Genomic DNA, 27,479 nt, shown 5'->3' with positions numbered 1-27,479 from the left:
GGTGAGTGTTCTCATATTGCTAAATCTACCCCTTTGAATTTATCTTCAGAGTCTTCATACCTTTTACTAAAGATGCTAAAATTGTTGCCATCAAAAATACATTAAAGTTTTGAAACGCTGAAACTATCGACCAACTCAAGATGCAAGATTTAGTTCAGGAGAAGACTTGTTTTACACGGCACATCATTGTTGCATTTCTGCTATTTCTACCTTAGCTGCAAGCTTTCTTCTCCAGGACGGTGGTTGTGGTGTTTGCTTGGGTTTCTCTTCCTCTTTTTTAACTGGTTCAATAATCTCGGGAGGCTTATCCTGTACGGTTTTGGTTTCAGACTGTGAAGATTTTGCGAGTATATTAGTCTCAGAAACAACTTGTATTGGTTTCATGTTAGTTATGTGTAGTTATGTGTCAATAAAAATTATGGGTTAACTTAATCTAGTTATTTGTGTAAAAAAAACGAGATTCCATTCGTTTTAATTGTCGTTAAATTAAGAAGTCAACAAATTTTGTTTTTTTTAGAATTTGGAAACAAAAAATAACTCAATTGTTGCTAAAATTTTTGATTATTTTTTTTGATCAAATTAAATAAAGTATTAGTGAGTGCATAATAATTGTGCAACACATCGTGTTTTCATTCAAATTAATAGTTTTTTAAGCATCTAAATATCAAAACTAGTTTTAAAAATAATAAGAATAAGGATTTTAAACAAAACGGTTGGAAATTGTTCTTATTTCATATTTTGAAAGTAAATTTTGAACAAACTTTACGTTTTGATGCCAAATATAAATTAGTTTAAAACTTCAAATGTCTAATTGAGAATTTATACGATATTTTTTAACACTCAGTGTAAAAAATGAAGTTAATAACTTGGATGGTAACGAGGCGCAAGACCAGTTATGTTGACACCATCGTAAGCTTATCAAACAAAGAAAACTAGACAGGTTACTCTATTTTCCACGCCGACAGCTTCCCAACAAATACGTGCCATTTAATATCTAAAGCTCTTGATTGTGAATCCTTTAAATTAATCACTCTTTACGGGGTAGATAAGATTCAAAATACCACCACTGGTCGCTTTCAATCGACTGAATAAAGCTGCCAAAGCTATTTGCGATATAATTTGTTATATAATGATGGAGAATACATATTTGACTAATTGTTTGTGACCTCTTGTTCTCTTCATTACGAAAAAAAGGACACAAACTTATGTCAACCCCCAGTAACTTTAATAATATTAGTGATCATAAACAAAATAATAAAGCTAATATTATGATAAATCTCATTTTGATATTTAGATGCTTAAAGTTAAAAATGCTAAACTATACGTTAAAGATCGTGCTTTTAATGTCAAAAATCGTGTTGTGAATCAGTTGGCAACTGATAAAAATAATTTTGAAAAGTTTTGCTATTTTTAGAGATTTTAATATTGTGATAGCAATTAAATTTCTGACTAAAAATACCTTTTGCTCTGCATTTTGAACAACAGAAGTTCTACGGCTTTCTGTTTTTTCCCCAGTAACCTAAAAACAACAAAAAATTCATTTTTTATCAACAACATTTTTAGTCCACCAAAGGTGAATTTTACCCCCAGGGAGTTAATAATAATAATTACGGATAACTTAAATAGCGCCATTTTCGTAATATAATACCTCAAGGGCGCTTTACAAAGTGATTAAATAAAGATATAAATTTAATTTTAACTTTAACTTTTTAATTTAAGAAAAATAATGTAATGATGTAATAACATACAAGTTATGAATTTAAAAAAATACTTGGTACACATCCACTTATTTATTTTGACCAATTAGCGCTTTCACCTTCTAATGGGTGAATATTATACAGTGTAAGGGTAATTTATAAAAAACTAAATATTATCTTAAGTGTAGGTACATTTAAAAGTAAGTTGAAAAAATACAACACGAAATATTTCAATGGAACAGAGTGAGACAAATTATTGAAACATGTGTTGGCGGTATACTTTTAAGAGAATATTCTATTATACGAAAAATATTTATTGTTTTATTACAATGTACAGGGTCTATCTAAGGAGCCTAGTAAGGGTGAGTTTTTAAATTCTATCTGTTGATTTATTAAAATTCTATCGCTATTATTTTTTTTAGAATTAAATAGAAATTTTAGAAATAAATAGGATAAAAAATAATAGCGATAGAATTTTAATGAGACTTTTATGTGAGACTATTTAAAAAATACATATCTTTCAGTCCTTATTCAATGTCTAACAGAAAGGCTCTAATCTAACAAATAACTTGTAGAAATTTTTTACAGCGATTTAAGTTTCATGTTAAAAGAAGACTAGTCTATAGACAAGTTCCCTTTTAACATGGAATTAGAAAAAAGTATTTTATTTAGTGGCAATACTTTACGAGTGTCCTGGCAATACGGCAGCTGTCAGTTTAGAAGTTTTACCTTGAAATTCCAACGTGACACGCTGCAGGATATTTAAGTCATTTCGACATGGATAAAGAGGGGAATCCAATGAGAAAGCGGAAACAAAATTCTGCTAACCCAGACCATCTAATTTGATCACAATGTTGACGAGATGGCCGTTATTTAATTTTTCTATTTAGTTTTTCTACTAGGCTTTTCGTATTTTTTATTTTCTCTCTATCCTCGCCTCTGTTGTATACGCAATGATTTGATCTGACACACGTTTTGTATATCCGAATTATGTTTCCAATAATCATGTGTTCATTGTACTATACGACATTTCTTAGGCATCCAGATGTTTACTAACTGAGATGGATATGTTCTCATCATCACTATGGCAGCATCATCTGCATGGCATGTGATGTAAAAGACCTTATCTCCCTTAGTAGATTCATTACTTTTTTTTATTCTTAAAAGGGTATTTTGATATATTTATTCTGCTTGTGTAAGAAAAGGTTTTGGGCGTATATGTTATTGTGCTATATTTAGTTATAAAGGTGCTAAACTTGCTTTGTTTCTTTGTTGTTCTCAATATAAATTATTTTCTAAATGTTAATATTATTTATGTCCCGAATTGAGTTGTTGTTACTCCTGGGAATGTAATTCAATGTATTATGCTTGAAAAATACTTTGTGTAATAAATATAAAAATATTAATAAAAAAATAAAAAATGAGCTATAAATCATTCTAAAATATTTGTTACTATTTTCACATTGAATTTCTAAAATTTATTGATTTTAAATTTACGTATTTTAATATTTTTTAATGAATATTTGACTGCAGGAAGTAGACTATTGTAACCACCGAATAGTAATAATGTTTTACTGAAAAAATAATAAAATAAGTTTTTTTTGTTTAGTTAGAAAAATATTCAAATACTGAAAAGGAAAAAAACCGTGGATTAAAAAAAAATTGTATAAAAAAAACTTATTAACAAAAAAATATTTTTAATTAACTTTTATATCGGAATGACTTGTTAATACCGAAATATTCACTGCATATATGTTAAGTTCCTTTTAAAAAAATAAAAAATAAGCTTTTATCGATTTGTGCTCCTTTAACATGGATCGATTAAATTTTGATGCCCGCATTTATTCTTCCTCGAACATCTTTTTCTACTCTTCCATCTCTTACGAATTAAACCATTTCATTGAATACTAATTAATAATTTACCTTAATTTCTGTCGTTGCTACCGTGGAAGACCGTCTGCTCTCAGTCTAGAAATATGTTTTAAAACATGTAACAAGATGCAAGGTATAAGGTTATTAATACAAGGGAACAAAAATATATACAGTATTAGGAATATAACACAAAATAGACACGTTATTCATTTACGAATTCTGGCTGCGCCTTAGATAAAGCAAAAATTGCTTTGCGCTTAACAATTTGAAGAAGAAAATAGTAAATCATGAAACAAATGCAAAAAATCAAGATAGAAAGTGAAGTATAATTATTTCGTAAAATTAGGAACTTCAGCCCTACGGGAATTTTTCACTTGCGCGCCGTAAAAATTAGAGCATAATATTGTGAAGCAAAGCTTCTTGAAAATGTACCCAAAAAATTATAAAAAATATTTTTATAAAAACAATCAATATTGGACGACGTCGCTGGTTCCTGTGAACCAACCAATGATATTAGAGCTGTGAACGATGTCCGGTTTGCTTACCTTAAACGAACCAATGGGGAGATCTGACAGAGAAGAACCTCTGACGTCACATGCGGAGTTATTTCAGAAATACAAAACTTTAAAAAGATCATAGCGCTGACATTGGGGTATACGTGAGAGTTCCAAATATCTTCTCTTTAACCTGCGACCATGCGGATATGTTTGACAGAACGGACTTAAGTCTGTTGCGAGCCTTCACCGGCTACTTTTCTCCTCACAATTACTAAAATGACTACAAGATACTGCACAAATCGATCTGGAAAAGCGATGGTATAACCATTCACCGGTAGGTAATGTTTTTATCTCAACCAATACTTGTTTAAACAAGCTATTTTCATGTTAAAAAACGTATTATTAATATGTTCTAAGCTTTTTCCTGTCTCTGACCTGCTCAGTTAGCCGGGCGTATAGTGAAGTGATAAACAAAGGTGATGCGTATGCGGAAGAGAGCGACACACTGAATAGAACTTACAGTAGACCGATGTAAACAGTCGGTGCTTTTTACTGTACTACTTGTTTTGCTTGTCAAATTCGACGTGATATTACGTGACGATACTGGCTCACCCCGCTGGTCATTCCTTTCCTTTGGGGACCACTTTTTAGCCCGAATTTGTATGGAGTGTTATCTCTACATATTATATCTCAATGAGCGCTGATAAAACGATACATAAAAATATTTAAAAAATCATTTTTGGCTTAGTTTTATGGTTTATTAACAAATAAAAAAATATTTTTAAAAAAACTAACAAAATCACTTTGATTAATAAGATAGTTATATTACTTTTATTATGTCCGATCAGGTCACCAAACATTTATTTTTATTTATTTACGAAATGACATAAACGTAAATAAGTCACTAACATTATCGATAATTTAAATAATAAAATGACATTAACTTAAATAAGTCACTAAGATCGGTAAGTCGTAACCGGATTTCGGTCACTATATGTTTGTCTGCGTTGCGTCCTTCACACAGCAATGTAAACACAACACTAATAGCGTCGCTTTCGTACTGACACGGAATCTAAATTCTCTGAGTAATAACGAGACCGGTTTTGTCCTATACCCACCCGAATGTTGGATAATGTTCATTGAAGTCGTTTTATGATCTTAACTCATTTTAATCTTTTTTTGGGTTGTCGTTTTTGTCCTCAAAGTGCAATATGTACATATTGTATGCTTTAAAAAAAAACTTTTTTAAATTTCACATATTCTAGTTTTCGTACTAGATTTTAATGTTGCATTGTGAAAAATTGTGTTTTCTTGCCGTGATATAACTTTAAATTGATACTATCTCTTGTCGAATTAATGATGTCAATTTTTTACATTATTTCTGGTCTGTAAACTAAAATTAATAATGGAACGCCTTAAATTTAAAAAAACGCTTGTAAATTGGGAAAATTTACTTTTAAAATCAGGGCTCAGTTGGTCAAGTCCATGAATTTACTACAGTAAAAGTTTGGCGCAGGGATTATTAAAAATAAAACTGTTAATTGGTCCCAATGATCCTGTGATGTGATTTGACGCCATTGGATTATTTATTAAGTCTGTGGTCTTCGGAACAACTCTTCAAGGATTGAAAGCCAATATAACAGACAAGGAACACATAATATTTCGGACACAGTAAAAGCAAACTCATTCCGATGAATATTTGCCTCTATTTTTCCAATTTATAGTTGTATCACGCTTAAAAAACATACTCTATTTACACACCACTATATATATCAAATAAAACTTAAATTATTTACAAATATATGGTAAAAAAAACAATGCATAATAGGAAGTATACAAATTACACAGCAATAAATTTAACGTGCACAGAAAATGTATGTCATATGTTTTGTATTTTTGTAGAAGAGAGTGAATTTGTTTCATTTTATTTTTCTTACTTTTGAAAACTGTACTGTGGCGTATGGCGATACAGAACATCATTTGGCTGTCTTTAGGTCAGTCTATATTCAATATTCTTGTATGGCGTAGAAACGTGGAAAATTAATGCACGTGAGCAGGAGAGAATAGATGCCTTCGAGATGGTGTTGGCGTCGAATGCTGAGAATGCCAGAAGAACAAATGTCTCTATACTGGAAGAACTCAACATAAAAGTTCGTCTATCAGCCTTATGCTGCCAACGTATGCTGCAGTTCTTCGGTCACATAGCTAGACGTGACTTAGAAAATCAGGAGAAAATAATAATCGTGGGCAGTGTGTCAGGACGAAGAAGCAGACGCAGAGCTGCAGCTCGATGGATTGACCAGGTGAAAACAACCTCACTGGCGACCCTATATGGAGCTGTGGAGAGGGCGCAGTGCCGTGAAGGGTGGAGACGCTTTGTCAATGGAATGGCTGGTGAGAGTACCAATGATCATGACCCTCAGAACTGAGGAACGACAGAGAAGAAGGACAGTCTATAAAGGCTTGAGGGCCATTACAATAGCAAGTACGAAAGTCATGCCTTCAGCATGATGGTGCAGCCGACTCTCTATCTTCAAGTTTTGAGTAAGTACATCGATGCAGGAAAGCTTAACTCGTCTGAGTCTTCACATTAATACAAAAAACACTTAGATTATGTGCAACAAATCCCATCCTGACCATGATCAGCCTCTTTATAATAATGGACAGAAGATTGATAAAGTTGACGGCTTTAAATACTTGGGGATTCACATAACTGAGGATGGAAACATGCACAAAAAGCTCGCAATCCACCAAGAAATTGCTGAAGCAACTTTTAGCATGATGAGTGTTGTCTGAAACTCTAGTCTATACTCGGTCAAAACGAAATGCCGATTTTTCAACTCTTGTATTAGTGCCAGTACTATATGGATGCGAATCTTGGCACCTTACCAAAGCTCAGAACACCAAACTTCTGAGTTTTGAGAGTAAGTGATTGAGAAGAATATTAGGTATAAGGTGGTTCGATTTTATAACTAACATTGAAGTCCGAGAACGGACGCCGAAGCCTCCTATAACGAGTGTCTTGGGGATGCGGCGGTGTACCTGGCTTGGACACGTGCTGCGCATGCCTCAAGAGAACTTGAACCCAAGTTGCCTCTTCTTTAAACCTGCGGGCTAACGCCGTCCTAATGGCGATCTTTCGACTTTATTTGGCGGAATTAAAGAGCGATGGATTGACGTGGGAAGAGGCGAAAATGATGGTTGGCGATAGGGTCTCCTGGAGGCAACTAGTGATGTCCACGTGCTCCACTAAGGAGCGGATGTGGAAAAGATGAATGAGATGAAGACATCGATATATACCAAGGGGGCGCCTAAAATGACATATTTTCTTTATGACGGTATAGAAGAAGAAAAATTCTCCCGAGCGATCACGAAGACACTTTACCGATTTTATCAAACTTTGAGGTAGTTAGAAATAAGCCAATTTGAAAATGACATTGATATATAAAAATCTGACACTTAATATAGCAGCATCTAGCGGTTTAGTTTGAAAACTCTAGGTAATTGGGGACCTTTGAGATTTGGTAAAAATCTTTTCTCTATTATCCTGAGAGTAAGTATTGACATATCGATAGAGCCGGCTTTTAAATACCTCGGAAGATACAGATAGACGAAATTTTAACCATACCGTCTTAGGAATTGCCAAACGTCACATAAAAATCATGTTCAAGCGAGCATTTTTTGCTTTAATTGTGATTTATTCGAATTTTTAATAGTTTTGAAGTTTTTACTTTTTATTACATGATCCTTTAAAAAAAAAAACAGAGTAATAATTTGATTTTAATTAATTGAGTTTTTCTACTGGCATTTCTCGGTGGACCTGGATTTTAATTTTAATAATAAAAATGCGTGTATAGTTTCGTCAGTCTGACGATGTCGGTCACGACGAAACCCGGTATCTGGTAAAACTTATACATACAAGTGGAATAAAACTACAAACGTATTTTTATTATTGTAACTTCAATTTTAATTAAGCGTTGAATGCGGAGTAAAGTTCCAGCGCCACCTTTTGGTTGAATTCGATCATATGACGTCTGAGATGACGTAACGAAAACACGTATCGACATGTCGGTAGATCAAAATTCACCATACCGAGGAAGTTCGAAAAAGTAAACGAGTAAATGCTGTTTTTTTTTTTAAATAAGGAAATATTACGAATACCGATAAAAGTATGTGAATTAGATTCAGAATTATTAATTCTATTTTCAAAATTAATCTGGATATTGTGGAGAAACATTGTATTTTAAAAACATATGTCTACAAAAACGCGACATGTTTGGCCTTGCCAAATGTGAGGTCAAGATTTTTGGAGACGTTCTGTTTAAATTTAAACGGTCACAAACAAATATCAAAATTTTACTGAATCGTCACGTATTAGGGGCGTGGCCAATGTAATGAATTAAAATATATACATTACAAATATTTTTTATGCTACAAATAAGTAGGTACCTACAACAAAAAATATTTTTTTTACTTGTCAGCATTTCACAGACCCTAATTAATTTAAAATTGTTTAAAAAAAGTGATCTTTCGCTATTGCGGCCATAAAAATGCAATAATTTTATATTCCCTATATGTATGTGTACAATGTACAATTGAGTATTTTTGCGAAGACTGTTTGCTTTAACAAGCAGTGTATTTTATGTTTGGATATAATGTACAAGGTAAACAAAGAAAACCGGGTTTACTTTGGACTTTTTACAATATTGTCTTTGTACCTTGACATCCAGACGCTGCGCGGACATAGTAGTTGTCTTCTGAGAAACCTAATTAATTCATTATTTTTATTAAGACATCTGGGTACAGGGTAGTAAATTAAATCACACAAAAACTAATGACAAATGTTTCGCGGTCTGTTACGAAACACCGTGTAAATGGATGGTTTAAATATTATATTTCCATGAGTGATATAACTCCGATAGTTTGCACTTTGGAAACAACTATTCCTTATTTAACTCCGATATTTTGCACTTTAGAAACAACTATTCCTTATTTAACTCGAATAGATTGCACTTTGGAAACAACTATTCCTTATTTAACTCGGATAGTTTGCACTTTGGAAACAAATATTCCTTATTTCACTGGGATAGTTGGCACTCTGGGAGAAACTCTTCTTTATTGAACTCGGATAGTTTGAACTTTGGAAACCACTATTTCTTATTTAACTCGGATAGTTTGTACTTTGGAAACAACTATTCCCTATTAAACTCGGATGGGTTGCATTTTGGTGATAACTACCGTATTTTTTGGACCATGAGACGCACTTCTTACTTTAAAAATTCCTCCTGAAATTGGGGTGCGTCTTATGGTTCGATACGTCTTATAGTTCAAAACATTTTTTTTTCTAAAGATTGATAGATAAATTTTGTGGTGCATCTTATGCGTCTTATCGTCCGCAAAATACAGCATTTTTTATTTAACTGGGATAGTTTAAACTTTGGAAGAAACTATTCTTTATTTAACTCGGATAGTTTGCACTTTGGAATTTACTATTCCAAACCAATTATTCTTGTAATTGAAATAATATGTAATATTTATTTTATTTATTATATTTTTTCCTTTGTATTTTACAATAGGTTACAAATACAAAAAAAAATCACATATACATAAAAAAAAACAAAAAGGCATGGCCTGTGTGTAAGTATACATTTTATTTTTAATTTTAATAAAGGCTACTAGAAGAATACAATTGATATAAAATTATTAAAAAAACTGCTAATGAGAAAATTTATAATAAAAGTACATTCTATTCATAAAAAAATAAGCGATTGAGTTTCTAGAATTATCATTTGATTTTTTTAATTTTTTACAACCTCGGTACATGTAAAAGCCCATTGGGCGTTAACAAATAAATATTTGACTCCGGTATTTTGCATGTTGGAACGAACTATTTCTTATTAAACTAGAATAGTTTTCACTTTGGATCGAATTATTCTCAATTTTACTCGGATAGTTTGCTGAAAAAAGACGCTTTTTAAACAGCTTTTACTTTCATCAAATATATGTGTCTTCCCCATACAAATTTGGTGTAAAACTTGTTTAATACTTTTACCATAATATTCTAAAGACCGAAGCTTAATAAGTAATAAGTCAATTAAATGTACCTTTTCTTCCTTTGTGCGTGTGATGGCGGTAGGAGTAACCTTTTCATACTTCTCAAGAACTGGCCTCTCGTAGTCATCCACGAACTCTGGTTCTGGTTCCTAAATTATTAATAAAAATTAACGGAAGCCCATGACAACATCTCAAGACGACGTCACGACGAAACCCGGTCAGCAATTGTAGACCATATCGCACCTTTAAAAGAATGGTATCACCTTAGAGTTGCAACCTAATAGAGACGCCCAAATGGAGAAAAAACATTCCATGAATATTGACATCGAAGTTAGCAACAGATTACAGCAATACGACGGGCCATGGGTACTAGGGTTGAGAATTGCAAGCGTTGTTGTTTGACTAAAAACCAAACAAAAACAGAACCAAACATTTGGAACGCTTTTTTTCCATGCAATTGAGCTTAAAAACTTCTCTAGAGAAAGGGTATCACTATACCAGCAGTTTTTCCCCTTTTGAAGCTATTACCCATAAAGCGGGTTGGATATAAAAGAAAACGACCGCAATTCTTGAACCTGGTACTCTAGCTTCGATATTTTTCTTGCGTAGTTTCAAAAACTTTTCCTAAATGTGTAAATTATGTGTCTTGTGTGTTTCATATGAGTTTTGTAATGCTAGCTTACAGTTAAAAACACAATATGGACAAAAACAATACTTGATGTTTTGTATTTAAAGCTTAAGTCAAAAACCCTACGCCCAACATATCACAACAAGAAAAAAAAATTGAGAAGGTATAATGGAAGTTTAGGCATTTACAAGATTAAGACGTGTCATTGGCTAGTTTAAATTACCACTTTACACTGAAAAATTTACCATTTTGCATATGACTTGAGCTTTAAATACAAAACACCAAAGGCATAAAAAGCAACACAGAATCTTTACATGTTAAAAGTAATTACAGGATGTTTTGTTTTGGATGGATTTTTCTAAAACTACTATAATTACTAACAAATTACAACAAGGATGGAGAATACTTTAAAGAAGATAATTTGGAAGTCTAGGCATTTACAGGGCTTATGACCTGTCGATGGCTGGTTTAAGTGGCCACTGAACACACTGTGTAACATTCACAAATTTGCCTGTGATTGAACATCCATATTTCTTCAATTCTTCAATTTGTTGATTTTAGTGAAGTTAAAGAGCTGAAACCTTTATTGTTGTGAAGAAATTCATTTGACTGAATTATTTCACATAATAGGCAACGCCTGGTGCCCAAAATGGTGAATGGTGGCCTTAATGGCCTAAAATGCTGAATGTTACACAGCGTGTTAAGTGGCCACTTAAACCAGCCATTAACAGGTCATAAGCCCTGTAAATGCCTAGACTTCCATATTACCTTCTTTAAAGTATTCTCCATCCCTGTTATAATTTGTTAATCTTAACGACTCCCGAGAGGGTGAAATTCAGTCTTTGACAAACTCAAATATTGTACTATAATTACATTTTTGTACCCCAATGAAGCATAATGGTATCCACAGATTGCCTCCAAGGGTGGTATTCTGAATCTTTTCTCCACTCTAGAGAGCAATCAATTTGAGGAATTTAATTATGTGCATGCGTTTACACTTTGCTTCATATATAGCGACACGGATGATTAAACGTCGAATAGATATGAACACGTGAAATTAAACATGATGATTTTCATTTAGAATATAAACGACCTCAAGCATTACCCAAAACACTTAATTAGGTTGAATTAACATATCAGACGTCAGTTAGAAAAATATACCTTCAAAGAAGGAACCGATTTTCCCACTGGTTTGTCATCAGTTACCGGTGCCAAACCACCATTTTGGCGTTTCTCTGCCTTAGGAGTTGGTGCCTCATAATCATCCACTGGCTTGGGACGATCGTCCTAATATTGTTAATCACAACAGTTATTTGTTAGAAATACAGGTCTATGTTGTTATACACATATAAAGCTATACGACACGAAACCTAAAATGATACAAGTCCGTTCCTTCGTTTATTAATGTTTACTGTTAACATCATATGTTGCTGCAGAAATATGAGACTTTATTTGTTAAAATACCATAAACCATTGTGGGTTTAAAAAAATAAAAGGAATGGCATCTACACGTACCTGTTTAATTATTTTTTTTTTGAATAACCCCCAAAGCTAGTAAAAGTAATAAAAGTAGTCTACACACGTGCGTTTCCAGAAATTATCCAGCAGCCTAGTGGACCACATGGTGACGATATCTACCTACTGTCTACAAAAGATTCTCTTCGGACATCTATCTCCCTTTGTTAACCATGGAGTTGATAGTGCTTTATTTATTTAGTTTTTTATTGCTTAGTTCTTGGCATGAACACTTGACAAACTTACTACTATGCTCTATTTTTTATAAATTTATTGATATCATTCTAACTTTGCTAGAATTCCACTCGTCCATGCGCTTTGTAGCTGCACGATGATTGGTTATCTAGCTTTCATATACCAACTTAAAAATACCTAAATTTTATAAATGGGGTCTAGAATTCCAATCGTCTATGCGCTTAGTAGCTGCAAGACGTGTTGTAATCTTACTCCTTTTTATTATTAATTTTATTTTTTTATTTTTTTAGTATCATTAATACACTAAATTTATTTGTCAATTTTTAAAATGTGTAAATGGGGGCTAAATTTCTAACTGTCTATGCGCTCTGTAGCTGCAAGACGTCCTGTAATCTAGCTCCTATCTGTTATAATTTTTTATTGATCTTAATTGAAAACGAGGAACTAGAATCCCAACCGTCCATGCGCTCTGTAGCTGCAAGACGTACTGGGATATTTATTAATTGTACAGCGCCCTTGAGGTGATTTTCACAAAAATGGCGCTATATAAATTATCCAACTATATAAATAAAGCCTTTATTGTAGAGACTTGTCAGCAAGTGGGAAAAAGAAGACATTGAAGGAAGTTATGAAAAATACATTACAACTATTGGACCAGTTGAGGAAATAATATTTCTTGGATTCTTTTCAGACAACTGGCAGGAATAACCAACTGCGCCACGGCACCCGTCAATAAAAAAAAGTCATTTTATGACTCCTCGATTTTTGGCATCGAAATTCCCAATTAGGTTACAAATTCTATATCATTTCACCGTGTTTTAAGAATGAAAAAAGAGTGGGTAATGAAATGAAAATTTCTGAATCAGCTAAATACGCATTTGTTTAAAAATTGAAAAGGAAAAAAATCATTAAAACAATTAAGAAAAGAAAAATAATACCATTTTGGACATATTTTCTATGCGGGAGAGAAGTATATACTTGTACAAAGTAGTCCGTATCATATTGGAAGGAAACATTGAAGGAAAACGCTGAATGACGTAGTGCTCCTGGCATAAAAACGTAAGAGATTGGTTTAATTGTAGCTTAAAATCCTTACTTAGAGCGGCTAGGGACAAAATGAAAATTTCCATGATGATAGCTACCCCCTTTTTTCTCTCCCTCATGGAGTAGCGAGTAAGAGATTAATTCAAAGGGGATATTTTATAATTCAAAGAATAAATATTTATATTTTAACTGGAACATTCTGACTTGTTTCATCATAAGTTTCGTATAGTATATTGAACAACTATAACTACATCTAATCTTTTGATTTTGGATGTTGGATATGCTGGGTTTTAAATAGGGCAAAGCAACTACTGGCTCATTAATTAGACATGACTTCAGAAATAAAATTTTGGATAAATTGATTTCAATACTCTGTCGAAATACCCCGAAAATATTAATGTCTAAAATTGTACGCCTAAAATTTATTTACACCTGCCATTAAGAAAATATTTCTAGATTTTCCATTTAAGGAAGTTAATAATATCTAGTTGTAATACTAAATGAAATTTTAAAGTAGACAGCTGATTTTTGGTTTAAACATTTGATACAAAAACTTTTTTTGGTAACAAAACGGAGAATCCCACAAATCGATTTCATTGGCTTTAACAATAAGTGCATTAAAAAAAAAGATTTTAAGTATTTGTTACGAACTACCTTCTTGGCAATACGCTTTTCTGGTTCAGCTTTCTTTTCAATTGGCGAGGAAGTTATTTTTTCATACTTTTCCAGTTTTTGTTTTTCATAGTCATCAACAAACACCGGAGTCTCATCCTGCATGATTTACAAAGCAAATTTACAAAATGAAATATTATGTACAATGCATGCATAAAGAAACAAGTAAATCCTTGGACGCATATTCGTAAATATCGGAAGCGTTTTGTATTGGGTATCATTTGGAAATACGTCTCCCGTTTCAGAAGCTTCGGAATCACTCGTCATAAACTAGCACAGTTTAATTCGTTACGCCACAAAATTGCCCCTGAGTGGCACCTGCTAACGTCACTCAACATAGACACTCTCGTTTTTATTGATGTGATTTGGCTACGCCTAAGCCATAAATATCTTATAAAATATTTCGGTTATTACTGGGGTGGATAACGCGTCACGTATCTCCACCCGACACGTCTGCTTTTTACGTAGCCACTTTGGGTTTCAAAACATCCCGAATCGGTGACGCGTTGGGATTTTACGAATATGCTCCCTGGACGAATTGCTCCAAAACATCCACACTTTCCAGCGATCACTCAAGTTGAAATTATTACAATTTTAACTTATTGATTTTTTGTTTCGCTAAGCATTTTTTATCTCATTCATAATTCGTTTACTCTTCCTAAAATTTCATGCTGGCATGAACAGACATGTAACTTTTTGATAAGAGTTTTTGCATGTATAGGTGTGTCTGTGTTGTGTTTTGTTTCTGGTTTGATTTGTGTAGGTTTTTTAGCGTTTTGTGTTGGTGATTTTTTATTGGTTTCCACACCATTTTCGTCTTCACTTACAAATTAATTAATATTATCTTTATCCTAAATAAAAAAATAAAACATCTCAAAGACTTGTTAAAAAGTTTCTGCTTGCACTAAATGCTCAAAATTATTTTAGGATAAGATCTATGAACTATAACGCAATGATTTTGTTCATTTCCACGAGCTGAAGAACGCGTTTCGGAACAGAACAAAATATAATTTCCAAGAGCAAGTTAAAACTTTATGATCAAGCTGGTGTTTCCTTTATGTAATTCAAAACTTTATTTTGCACCTACCAGAAACTGTTTAAAACTCTTCTTTCTGTATTTCAATGGGTGAAATTTTGAAAGTTGATCTATGAACTTTAACAATGCGCATGTTGTGACTACGAACTTCGAAATTGAAATCGTCCAAAAAATTGGTATCAAACAAGGAATTTAAGTGGCGCTAGAGATGTCAGGCATTTGAATAATATTTCAATAAATGTTCGTAAAATGAAACTGGATTTTTTATGATCAAAAAACATAATTATTTTACAGAATAATCCAAAACGGTAAAAATATTTTGGTCAGGCATTGAGTTAAGACATTTTTGTGGGGTTTGTTTGTGTATTTGTGTTATGTAAGAAATAGTGTAGTGAGTTAATGAGTTGTGTTTTACCTTTGATTGTGTGTGTTTTGAATGTACATTCATTTCGAACTTATCTTCTTCTACTTCGCTTTCACTTTCTTCACTCTCATATTCCTAAACAAACAATATTCCATCTTCAAGAAAAGTTACTTAAAAATATTTAAAATTTTGTTCTCACCACCACCATCTTAGCCGAAAAATTAATCAAGCAGAAGCGTTAATAAAAATACTTTGGGGTATTTTTAGTGATATGAGTATTTTTGGGGTGTATTTTGGCAAACTTAAAGAGAGCTAAGCAAAAGATAACAGTTTTCACTTAATCTATCAGATAAAATTTTATGATTTCAAATGTTTTATTAGTTTTTTTTGCATTATCAGTCTGAATTGTACTAACCATTAATTAACATAACATAAATTCAACTGTTTGTTTTACCAGGGTGCTTTATCGAGGTAATCAAAATGGACTACGGGATGTGATCAAAAAATATCTACATACTTCGTATACTGCAATTATTACATTGGTACCCAACCACAATGTATCTGGATCTTCTTTGTAACATAAAGGTAAGATCATCACTCTTTCACTTCAGCTGCCGGTCCAGGGACTATGAAATACTTTATTTTAAAAACACTTTTTCAAATAAATATTTTATGTCAACACTGTCGGGAATCGTACTCAAGACCTCTTGCTTGGAAAGAAAACGCCATGACCATTTAACCATGAGGCGTACAATGTACCATTGCAGAGTTCTATGAGCCATTAGATGAAAAAAGGAATAATTAATGAATTAATTAAAACACTGTTTAAGATTTAGTAAAATTTTAGAAACTTGTGCATTTAAGAGATGGCACCATATTAATTTTAGTTTTCAAAATTTCTGATTTGAATTCTAACATGCGAGTTTTACTGCTAACTATTTTTTTATGTAAAAATCTTCGATCTATCTCTGGAGGGTTAAGCTTAGTAGCCTAGAAAAAATGTGTCTTCTTCTGATTACAGTTGTCATTTTCCTTTGCTTTCTTCAAATTTGCCAAAATTGTCAAAAATGTGGTGTTTTAAAACATAAATTAATTATTAAATTGTGTGTATGTGTGTGCAGGTATTGTACCTTTGGCTTGTCTTTAACACTTCCTCTCTTTTCGATAGGTGTTGGTGTTATTTTTTCATACTTTTCCAGTTTTGGCTTTTCGTAGTCATCAACGAATTCTGGTTCAGGCTCCTTTTCAGAAAATAAACAACGGACAAATAATGTTAGTTACAAGAAAACAACAAATAAATTTAACATTTAGACAGTAATTTGATAAGCTTACGTATAATTAGTTAGTTTTGATAGTGTATGTCTAAAAAATTTTCCTCACTAAATCATAGATCTTATCAAACGATATTTTTGATCATTTTTAGGGTACGTACCAAGAGAACAGGAAATCGAAATGGTCAAAATGCTCCAAATCTCATTATTTTTACTCAATTAATCATCTCTAACTTATAAGCGTTTCAGATACCGTCTCAATTCAAGGCAAGGCAAGGCAAGAGACAACAATAAAATATTATTTGATTATTATTTGAAGATTATTGGATTTTGTTAACGTTTTGCCAATTAACAAACGGTGTCAGTATAAGATAATGACAGATCATTTCCTCGATTGCAATTTTAAATCCAAAATAAACCACCAGATCATGACCCGACAAGTATCGGCACAGCAGCTGATGGTACCACGACAGAAAAACTACTATGGTGACAGAACAATGGGTAGTGTAGTACCAAAACTGTACAATTTAATACCAGCCAAAAATCGTGAAGAAAAAAACCTAATTTCACTAAAAAAAATAGTCAAAAAATTATTAAACAGCAAGTGAAACTTAAGTGTATAAATATATTTTATTCTTTAATTATTATTAAACTATGTACTTATTTATAAATTTAAAAAAAAAATGTAATGTAACCCGCAGACAAGCTTTGGCTTTGCGGGAACAAAAATACAATTATGCATGTTACTTATTTGTTAAAATGAATAAAACTTAAAAAAAAAAAAAAAAAATGCTTATATGCACCGATAACTTGGATATTTTGTAATCTGCCTAATTTAATAAAAAAATTCTGACAAGCATTTGTACGGGTTCTGGGTAAATGAATACTTTTTACTACCTTTATGTTGTACGAGGGTTGTGTAAAAAATAAAGGTTCTCAATTTTTTTTCAGGTTTAAGGCATTTTTTATTTGAACTGAAAAATACATCATTGGAAAGCTTTATTTCTCAAATATTTTTCGACATAATCACCAGATTTTTCAATGCATTTTTGTAGACGACTAATCCACTTTTGGAATCCAGCGTCAAAGAAGTCCGTGAAGGAATTTGGTGACCATCCTGCTTGTTGAGTTTATGACTCGAGGGACCACAATAAATTCGGAAAATTATTGCGAGACCTTGTAAAAACTCAGAAGAGCCATCCAACATCGCCGCAGAGGAAGACTGACGAAAGGCGTTAGACTGCACCACGACAATGCGCGCCCGCACGTGTCTCGCCAAACCAAGGATTTAATGGAAAATTTTTGATGGGATCTCGTTGAACAGGCTCTCTTCAGCCCTGATCTTGCACCGAGTGACTTCCACTTGTTTCCGAAATTAAAGCAACACTTGGGTGGACAACGTTTCGAGACTGGTGAAAGAGGGCAGGAAGCGGTCACCAAATTCCTCCACCGACTGGCGGCGGACTTCTTTGAAGCTGAATTCCAAAAGTGGATTAGTCGTCAACAAAAATGCGTCGACAAATCTGGTGATTATGTTGAAAAATAGTTAAGAAATTAAGCTTTCCAATGATGTATTTTTAACTCAAATAAAAAATTGAGAACCTTATTTTTTACACAATCCTCGTATTTAATTCCAGAAATCAACGTATAGAAATGTAAATTCAAATTCAAACATGCATGTAATAAATAATGACTTTATTATTTCTCTAAATAATTTTCATAATATTTTATAAAACATGTGTTGGCGGTTTTTCTTCTTGAAGCTTATGCGAGTTTTCAGGAAAAAAGGTGTACCGCAGGGTAGATATTTATGACCATCACAACATACAATTACAATATCTTACATAGTAGATATAAAATGTAAAAATAAATATAAAAATAACTTGAACATGATAAACACATCTGACATTACTTACCTTTGCTGAAATAAATATCAAGTTTTTGAAACCATCGAAAGCTGTTTACCATGCTTGCAACAAATGCAATTCTGTTTTTATTTTGAATTTCATTCAATTATAATGTTGCATTCATGTTTGTATGTATATATATGTAAATATTTGCGTTTATTTTGGGTGCATTTGTAATTAAATAAGTCGAGTATTCTGTTTAAAATAATAATTTGGTTAATGTTAGATCAGATATAGAAATTATAGATATGGATAAAAAAATGGGTTAAATGCCGAATTATAATAAGAAAACATTAAAAAGCTTGTGTAGTTTAAAACCTTTTTAAGAGTTCAGAGATATCTAAAAAAATAATAATATAAAAAAGCTTCTGAAGAATTGACAAAAATATTTTTAAGTTTGTTAAGATTCCTAATTTTTTTTAAAGATAATCACTTGTTTTAAGCAATATGTAAAATTTTGCGGGTCCGAAATTTCAAAATATAAAGCAAAAAAATGGTATTTAGGACGTAAAAATTCTTGAAAATTTTAGCTGTTAAGTTGAAATTATTCTAATTTATTTCAACAGAGAGGGAAAACATTTTTGAGAAGGAGATATGGAAGTCTAGGCATTTACAGGTCTTATGACCTGTCATTGGCTGGTTTAAGTAGCCACTGAAAATTGTTTTCAGGCGTTGCCTAGTAGGTGATTTGGTTCGGCTGGATGAATCTCACCCACGTGATAAAGGTTTCAGCTATTTTACTTCACAAAAGTCAACAGATGGAAGAGTTGAGGAAATGTGGATGTTCAAACATGGGCAGAATGGTGAATGTTACAGAGTGTGAAGTGGCCATTTAAACCAGCCGATGACAGGTCATAAGCCCTGTAAATGCCTAGACTTCCATGTTACCTTCTCAAAAATGTTTTCCCTCTCTGTTGAAATAAATTTTAATATGAACAACTCCCGAGGGAGGAAATCCAGCCAGTCTGCAAGCATTTGGACATACTCAAACATTGTGGAAATTATTTTAGTGAAAATAATAATGGTGCTTCGTCGATAAAAAAACATGCATTATTTTTTAGTTAACATATAAATATATTAATACTTTTTTATGTTATGGGACTTGCAGAAATATGTCATGGGTGAAATTTTTGTCATTAGCATGATATTGATCACGACCAAGATGCATTTTGTGTGCAAAAATACGTTTTTGACACAGACCTTTGACGATTTGACACTTCCCTTATTCAAGATAGGGTTTGGTGTATCTACTCCATTTTTTTCTACCTTCTTTTTGTCTTTCTCCTCTGTTTTCTCGGCAGTTGCGTCCTTAAAGTTTTTATGTATTTTAACATTCACGAATTATTTAATTTAAATGGTATTTGATAAAACAACAACATCCACTGTTAATATCAAGCATTGGAAAAATAACCAAGTTAATACCAAAAAAAATATTTTTCCTTTTTGTCGCATGAATAAACACATCAACAATGAAATAATCTGACTATGAAAGATGAAATGTTTTCAAAGCTTATAAAAAATAGTACATTTATTACGTTGGATTTTTTGCACCATAACGGGTCAGGAGACCTAATTACATTGAGTCGAGCGTCTTAACCAGTCCACAAAGGAGGCTCTTAATATTTTAAATCATAAGGGATTTGAACCCAGTACCTTGCAGTTGATCCCAACTGCAATACAGTAGAACTCCAAGTATCCAACCATCCAAATAAAAAATAATACGGAAGCGTACTGCGATTTGCAAAATAACGATTTGGCTGTCTAAAAACGGGTGATGACAGTCAGACAGCTTACTTTGACCCAGATTTTCAGCACCAATGAATTTAATTTACAGCACATTACTTTACAGTACTACGCTTAACATGCAAAAGAAATGCCGTTTCATTGAATTCATTCAAAGCTCTTTTTGTTAAAAAATAGTTTTTTCACCCCTTTTTAACATACATTTGTACAGTAATGAATTAAAATAGACCCGTTTTCGGAAAAAATACAATCATCTGATTTTTTTACCATCCGAATGAGGTTCTGTGCCAATGGATTCGGATAGTTGAAGTTCTACTGTAACCTCATTATTCACTGCAGAGCACAAACTGCGCAGCTCCATAAAGCTGATGATTATATTCTGCTTGCGAAATCTTCACTTAAGTATGAAAGAATTACGATTTGGCGATGTACTTGTATGTTTTTGATCAAATCATTTTAAATTAAGCCACCAAACATTAAAAAAATTAAAAATTCTGAATTTTGTTTCAAAATTATTCACAAAAAACCAAAAGGGTGGGAAGGAAAATTAAAATAAAATCGGGTCATTCTATTTTTACTAATATTCATGAACAGGAACGATCAATTAAATGCATCTTTACTTCTTACATATTCGCATGCCGCTAAATTTCCAGTAAAATTTACTCGTGAAATTAAAATTTCAAACAAAATTCGTGTCATCTTAAGTTGACGTTTTTCGCGATATCGATAAAAAAATTGGTGTGCAGAGAATCTTTTGGTACCAATAACAAAATAGCTCAAAGTTTAAACAAGTTTGCTATGAGCTTCTAAAAGCTAGCTTCTAGCAATGATTGGACTATCAATACTAATAGACAAAACTTTGTCTTAACAAGAAATTTCTGGTAAACTGCAATCAATAACGATGTGACAAAATGATAAAAAGCTTGAAGAAATAATGACATTGACACAGTATAAGAAAGCATAAGCAGAATAACCTTTGATTTTTTCAAAATTCCTTTACGCTTCGCGGGAGCTGCATTTTCAGAAGAATCCCTTTCAGATGTTGTCGTTTTAATTTTTACCTTCAAATTAGTAAATAAATCAAAGCAGGTGAAATCAGTACAAAGTAATTATTAGTAATTAAACTAAAACCACTGAGGAATGAAATTTTTAAACGTCGTTAGAATTAGTCTAAATGGATATTAAATTAATGCATGTTTGCTAATAAAAGCTGAATAAAATATCTATGGCTTGAAGAATAAACCACAGGAGTCACATTGAACAGAAAACAAGATTTCAGTTGGGCAATTTCTAAAACATCATAACTTTTTAAACAAATGATACAATTTCAGTTTAAAAAAAACTTCAACATCACTCGCTTGTTATGCAGGGTTTTTCAGAGCCAGACCGCGAAACTTCAGAGGAACATTCCTCATAGTAAGCTTTTAAAAAAAATAAAAATAATCTCAAAATGTGGTAAATCATTAATTTCTCGGACAAGCAATTCTCCACAAACCCTTACCCTTCTCCTACCCAGCCGCTTCCCTTGTCCGCGTCTGTTGCGTATCACGCATTTTTTTTGTCACGGAGGGGTAGGGCTTGCGAAAGGGATATAAGTCCGAGGAATTTTAAATGTACTCCATTTTCAGACCATAATTATTTTTTTGTAAAAAGGACTTTTTGGAAAAATTTTGGAAAAATCATGAGGAATGTTCCTCTAAAGTTTCACGGTCTGGCCGTGAAAAACAGTGTATAATAATTTATATGTGATGCATGTGTACAATAGTATCATTCCATAAAAATACCTTCTTTTCTTTAATATTTTTATCTTTATCTTTTTCCGCTAGTTTTTTCTCGAGTGGAGTCGGAGATATTTTCTCGTATTTTTCAAGTTTCGGTGTTTCATTTTTGTCTTTAATTTCATCAGCGGATGTCTGTGTGTGTTCGTGTTGTAGCGTATTTTCAGGGTTAAAAAAACATGATATTTTGAATGTGATTACTTTACTGTTACATAATAAGTTATGCGTTAAAATGCATTAATTTTTTAAAATATTATATTTCTGTGTAATACAGGGTGCGGTATTGCTATCTCCCTAGTTTAAAGGCTTTTTGATGCGAGGATTAGTTGTAGAAGGGTGGAGAGTTGACGTCGATTTGTGCAAGCGGTTTGGAGGTTTCTGTGGTAGTATGCAAGTTGCAAACATTGTGTAAATAAGCGCGCCTTTCTCGAAGAAGCGTACGAGTACTTAGAGTAGGCCGATGATGCATGAAATTTTTTTAGATGTCAAAGTGAATAGGGTCTAAAAAATTTTCATTTTGGATCACATTGGATGTAAAAATTATTAAAAAATATATTCCATACGACTTTTGGCCCTCAACTGAGGTTTGCAGTGATGAAAAAATGCTCCGGAGAATTGTGCGACGCTTCAGTGATCTCTTGCGGAGTGTTTGGACAATGACAGACACCAGTTGTCCAACGTTCTTTTCAAAACAACGTATGATTAAATTTTCTGTTTTTTAGTTATCAAAAATAAAAACAGATTTGTTGTACTGTAACGAGCATTAAATGCTGGGCGTCACAGTCAATAATCACATGATCAATCTTTGAATTTTTTCCATGCAGAATACGTGTCAAGAAACATTTTTATTTATCCATTTTATTTATTTAGTTATATTACATTTTTATTAATACACCTACAAAACTTGGCAGATAGCAATACCCTTGTTAATTAGAGTGTAAATTGGTTAATGCATTTAACCCTTCGTTAAAAAATCCCGGAATCCATTTATCCCGAAAATACGTTAAAGAAAACGAAGCGTTATTTTTGTGTTGAAGTGTGATGTATTGTGTACCTTGCTGTTATATGTAAGATCTGTCTTCTTTGAGAGTGGTGTGGGTGAAATTTTGTCGTATTTTTCCAATTCTGGACGTTCGTAATCGTCCTCAAAATCAACTTCCTCCGGCTTCAAAACACAAGTAAGTTGGCGAAAAACGAGAAACATCAATTTATAACCTTATGTGAGGAAGTTAAAAGCAAACACGCCACTGGCCATGACCACTGTTGTGGAAAAACCCACAAAACCAGTAGCTCGTGTGCAATATAATAAAAGATAATTAATTTAATTTGGTTGGTTTTTCCAAAAACGATGATCATGGAGAATGGTGTTTTTTCTTTTAGCCTCCTCATATGGTAACTTTGTTATACCTAAAGTAATACATACATTTTTACGTTAAACATGATTTTCAACCCTTTAATTAAAAAATGTTATTTTTGTAATGAATTGCCGAAAAGTATAAAAGTAATATCAAAGAGGGGAAAGTTATTTTACCAAATTATCCACAACTGTTAGTTAATACATTTTCCTAAAAGATGAGTGTTACAATTAGTGACAACAAATTAGTCTTTACCTTGATAGTTGACTTCACGCCGGCCTTCTTTGCAACTGGAGTAGCTGCAACGTCTTCTGCCTTTTGAGCTTTAGGCTTAACGTCGTTTTCAACGATCTCTGCTTTTCCCTTTTAAATGTAAATCAAGTCATGTCTTAGTGGATGTTGAAATGAATCATTGTAGAGTATTGGTAAATGTTTGTTTTGAAATATTTATTACAAATAACTAATACTTTATAAAACCAATAGGAATCGTTTATAAGGTATTGATTGATGGAACAAAGAGGAAATTTAGATGAATGATTAAAAAGTAATTAAACTGCAAGTTAGAAAAAAGATGTAAGAAGTCAATGATAGACTTAGAGAAGATAGTATTGAAATAGTAGACGTAAAGCCCTTCAGGTACCCCAGCGTCAAGTTGTTAGAGGAATTCGAGATCTTAGATATACGGCAATTATATATCTCTAAAATAATGATGTTTTGTGAAAGTAAATTATTCTGCAAAATCCCAAAAGGAACACTCCAACACTACCAGAAGTCAAACTAGAAGATGGGTCATGGGATCTACCAGAAACTCTAAATTCTGACAAAGAAAATTCAGGTTTCTGGGCCCAAAATATTCAATATGTTACCCAAACATTGCAAAACCTTGACCCAGATTCAACTAAATCAATTTGTAAAAGGTTAGTTACTTGGTTTAGGTTTTTTAAAAATTTACTCGAAAACATTCTAAGATAATAATTTGTATAATTAAATATTGTATAACTGTATAATAAATTAATTAGTATGAAGTCATGTTATTGTTTATTTTGCATAAAAATATCTGCTTTAAAACAGGTTGTAGCTAGTTAGGCTGACTTGACGTGATCCAAAGGAATCGTTTACCTACAGATGAAGGAAGTAGATATAAAAAATGGAATTTTTTGTCAATGAACCATGATGATCATTATGATTATTTAAGTTTCTTAAATTTTAACGTTTGAATCTGAAGAAGAAAACAGAAAAAGTAGTTTTAAAATTTCTTGGTGTCTACCTGGGGAATTTTCTTAAGGTCAACCTTTTCACCCGGCCCATCTCCGGGTGGTTTCCCAACCTTTCCTGTGGGAAGTTCAGGAGCTGGCAGTTCTTCCGCGACGGCTTTAGCTCCCTTGGGCAGAGGAGTGTATTTGGCTTGCTCGGCAACCTGAGGTTCTGGTTTCTTTTGGCTTTCGATTTTGATAGCCTCAGGCTGTTGGTCATATATGAGTAATCAGATAACGCTTTGCATATTTGAGGCACTTATTTTGAAAAATGTATCAAAAAAACTTTTATGACTGAATTCAATACATGTAAATACAGTTTTTCCTACCATTTGTCTTTGCAAAACGGTCATAAGGAAGAATATATCCAAAATAAGCCCTCCGTGGAATTTTCTAATCTAAAGCTAGGGTTTGATGGGTGAACGGTGATGCGATGGACAGCCGTCGTAACGGTGACTAGAGAATGGTTTCCTATGAAAACGGTGTTAAATGGTGTTGATATCGCCGTTTTTCTAAGAAACCACTCTCTAGTCACCGTTACCACGGCTGTCTACCGCATCACCGTTCACTACGGCCGTTAAAATACGGGCACCGCTGTCTTGGGAAACCCTAGCTTTACAGGGAAAAGTTTTGTTTACTGACAAAAAAACACAGATTTTTGGTATGGCCAAAAACCGGCAGGGAGACCCACGGTCTTTGAAGCGGTTTTCGGGCATGTGGAAGGAGTGCTTTTACATTTTTTGCAACCGGACCCGAATTGGCTCAAAGTTTGACAGTGAAGAGATTATCACACCCTCGCACATCTGTTCATTGTATTTCATGGTCCTAAAACGCTTCTATATGTGGAGGGAGTGCTTTTACTGAATCAAAAGTATTTTTAATGCTATAAAATGATATTGTTAATCCTTTCAATAAAATAATAGGCGTTCTATCAATAAAATTGTCAACTAATATTTAATTTTGTAAAAATATAAATCTTTTCAAATAAAAGTATCTAATTTTATTTAGACATGTATGTAAATAAGCGTTTTTATTGTTTGTTGTATTTTAGAGTCATTAAAAAGATTTTTTCGCAAGAAGATTATTAACTACCACGTTTTTTCAGATCTTCAAAACGTGCCACTTTGAGTGGCCACTTAACACACTGTGTAACATATACACACTTAAACCAGCCAATGACAGATCATAAGCCCTGTGAATGTCTAGACTTCCATATTCCCTTCTCAATAATGTTTTCTCTTCCTGTTGCAATAAATTTATAAATGAATGGCTCCCTAGGGAGGAAATTTAGCCAGTCTGCAAGCATTTTGACATACTCAAACATTGTTGAATTAACTACCTGGTAAAAAAAGAATTACAAAAATTGTTTTCAGGCGTTGTCTAGTAGGTGATTTGGTTCAGCCGGATGAATCTCACCCGCATGATAAAGGTTTCAGCTCCTTTACTTCACAAAAGTCAACATATGAAAGAGTTGAGGGAACGTGAATGTTTAAACATGAGCAGAATTATGAATGTTACACAGTGTGTAAAGTGGCGACTTAATCCAGCCAATGACAGTTCAAAAGCCCTGTAAATGCCTAGACTTCCATATACCCTTTTCAATAATGTTTTCCCTTCATGTTGCAAATAATTTAGATATGGAATTTACATCACTAAAATTTAAAAAAATAAATGAGCCTATTTTTACCGTATGCTTTTTATATGTTATAAAATATTTTTTTCGATAAACCAAAACTGAGTTTTACAACAAGATATTTATAATTAAAAATTGTTAGCAATAAAAAAAGCAGTTTCTTAATAATTATAATACTCGTACAACGAAGGCAACCAAAAATTTTATAGCAAAAAGATATGTATGTACACATTGTGTTGTACGTCTTTTAAAGCTGTGTTAATTAGCAATTTTAAAGTTGTTTTTTAAGTTTTTTTACTGTGGGGTGTTGTGTAAATATGGTGGTGTGTGTTGTACCTTACTGGTGATGATCTCCTTTTGCGATCTATCCTGAGACGTTGGTGAAATTTTGTCATAATTGTCTAAGACAGGTGTATCATTTTCAGACTCAGAATTGTCGTCATCAGACTAATAAAACAAATTTAGATTTTATTATAATTTGATTAACGAAAAAAACTATTGCCAATAAATAGATCCCAATTTTATATTCTAGAATCAAAACGTATGCAGATTATCTTGACAATTTTCTTTATAACCCTAGGCAATGACGAATAAATAAATAGACTCGTTAATAGCGTAATCATCATTATTCCATGTCCGCTCACTAGTTGGAGCATATGGTATCCACAAATAACCTCTATGCATCTCTATCGGCAGCTAGCTCCCGTGTGTCCTCCAAAGTCAGATTCTTATCCCGGAGTTCTGACATGAGCCGACAAACAGTCAGCAGTGCACGTCCAGGACGTCGAGAACTAAATGCCTTGTAAAGTAGTCTCTCTTAATACCCATACACAATTCCTATTTCTTCTCTAACTCATATAGTGTCCATGCGGCTCGACTGTGGAATCATCTCCCATCCACCATCAAAGATGTTACTACATTATCTCTCTTTAAATCACGTCTGAAGAAACATCTCCTTTTTCTTC

General features: G+C 32.8%; 1 protein-coding gene across 1 annotated transcript in view; it reads right to left on the bottom strand.

The window, feature by feature from the left end:
• Positions 1-27,479, bottom strand: part of LOC148285679 (twitchin-like) — a 263,782-nt gene that overhangs the window by 168,055 nt on the left and 68,248 nt on the right. Inside the window, 11 exon segments of the mRNA XM_088239054.1 lie at positions 1,460-1,519; positions 8,785-8,832; positions 10,171-10,269; positions 11,910-12,035; positions 14,157-14,273; positions 15,626-15,709; positions 16,705-16,815; positions 19,953-20,060; positions 23,328-23,438; positions 23,884-23,991; positions 24,896-25,090. Of these exon segments, the coding sequence (XP_088095180.1) occupies positions 1,460-1,519; positions 8,785-8,832; positions 10,171-10,269; positions 11,910-12,035; positions 14,157-14,273; positions 15,626-15,709; positions 16,705-16,815; positions 19,953-20,060; positions 23,328-23,438; positions 23,884-23,991; positions 24,896-25,090 (1,167 nt within the window).

Source organism: Micrasema longulum, unplaced genomic scaffold (genome assembly GCF_059751315.1).
Source record: "Micrasema longulum isolate JH-2025_06_02 unplaced genomic scaffold, ASM5975131v1 h1tg000014l, whole genome shotgun sequence".
Lineage (NCBI taxonomy): Eukaryota > Metazoa > Arthropoda > Insecta > Trichoptera > Brachycentridae > Micrasema > Micrasema longulum.
The sequence above is the reverse complement of the archived record's forward strand: the minus strand, read 5'-3'. Positions and strand labels throughout refer to the sequence as shown.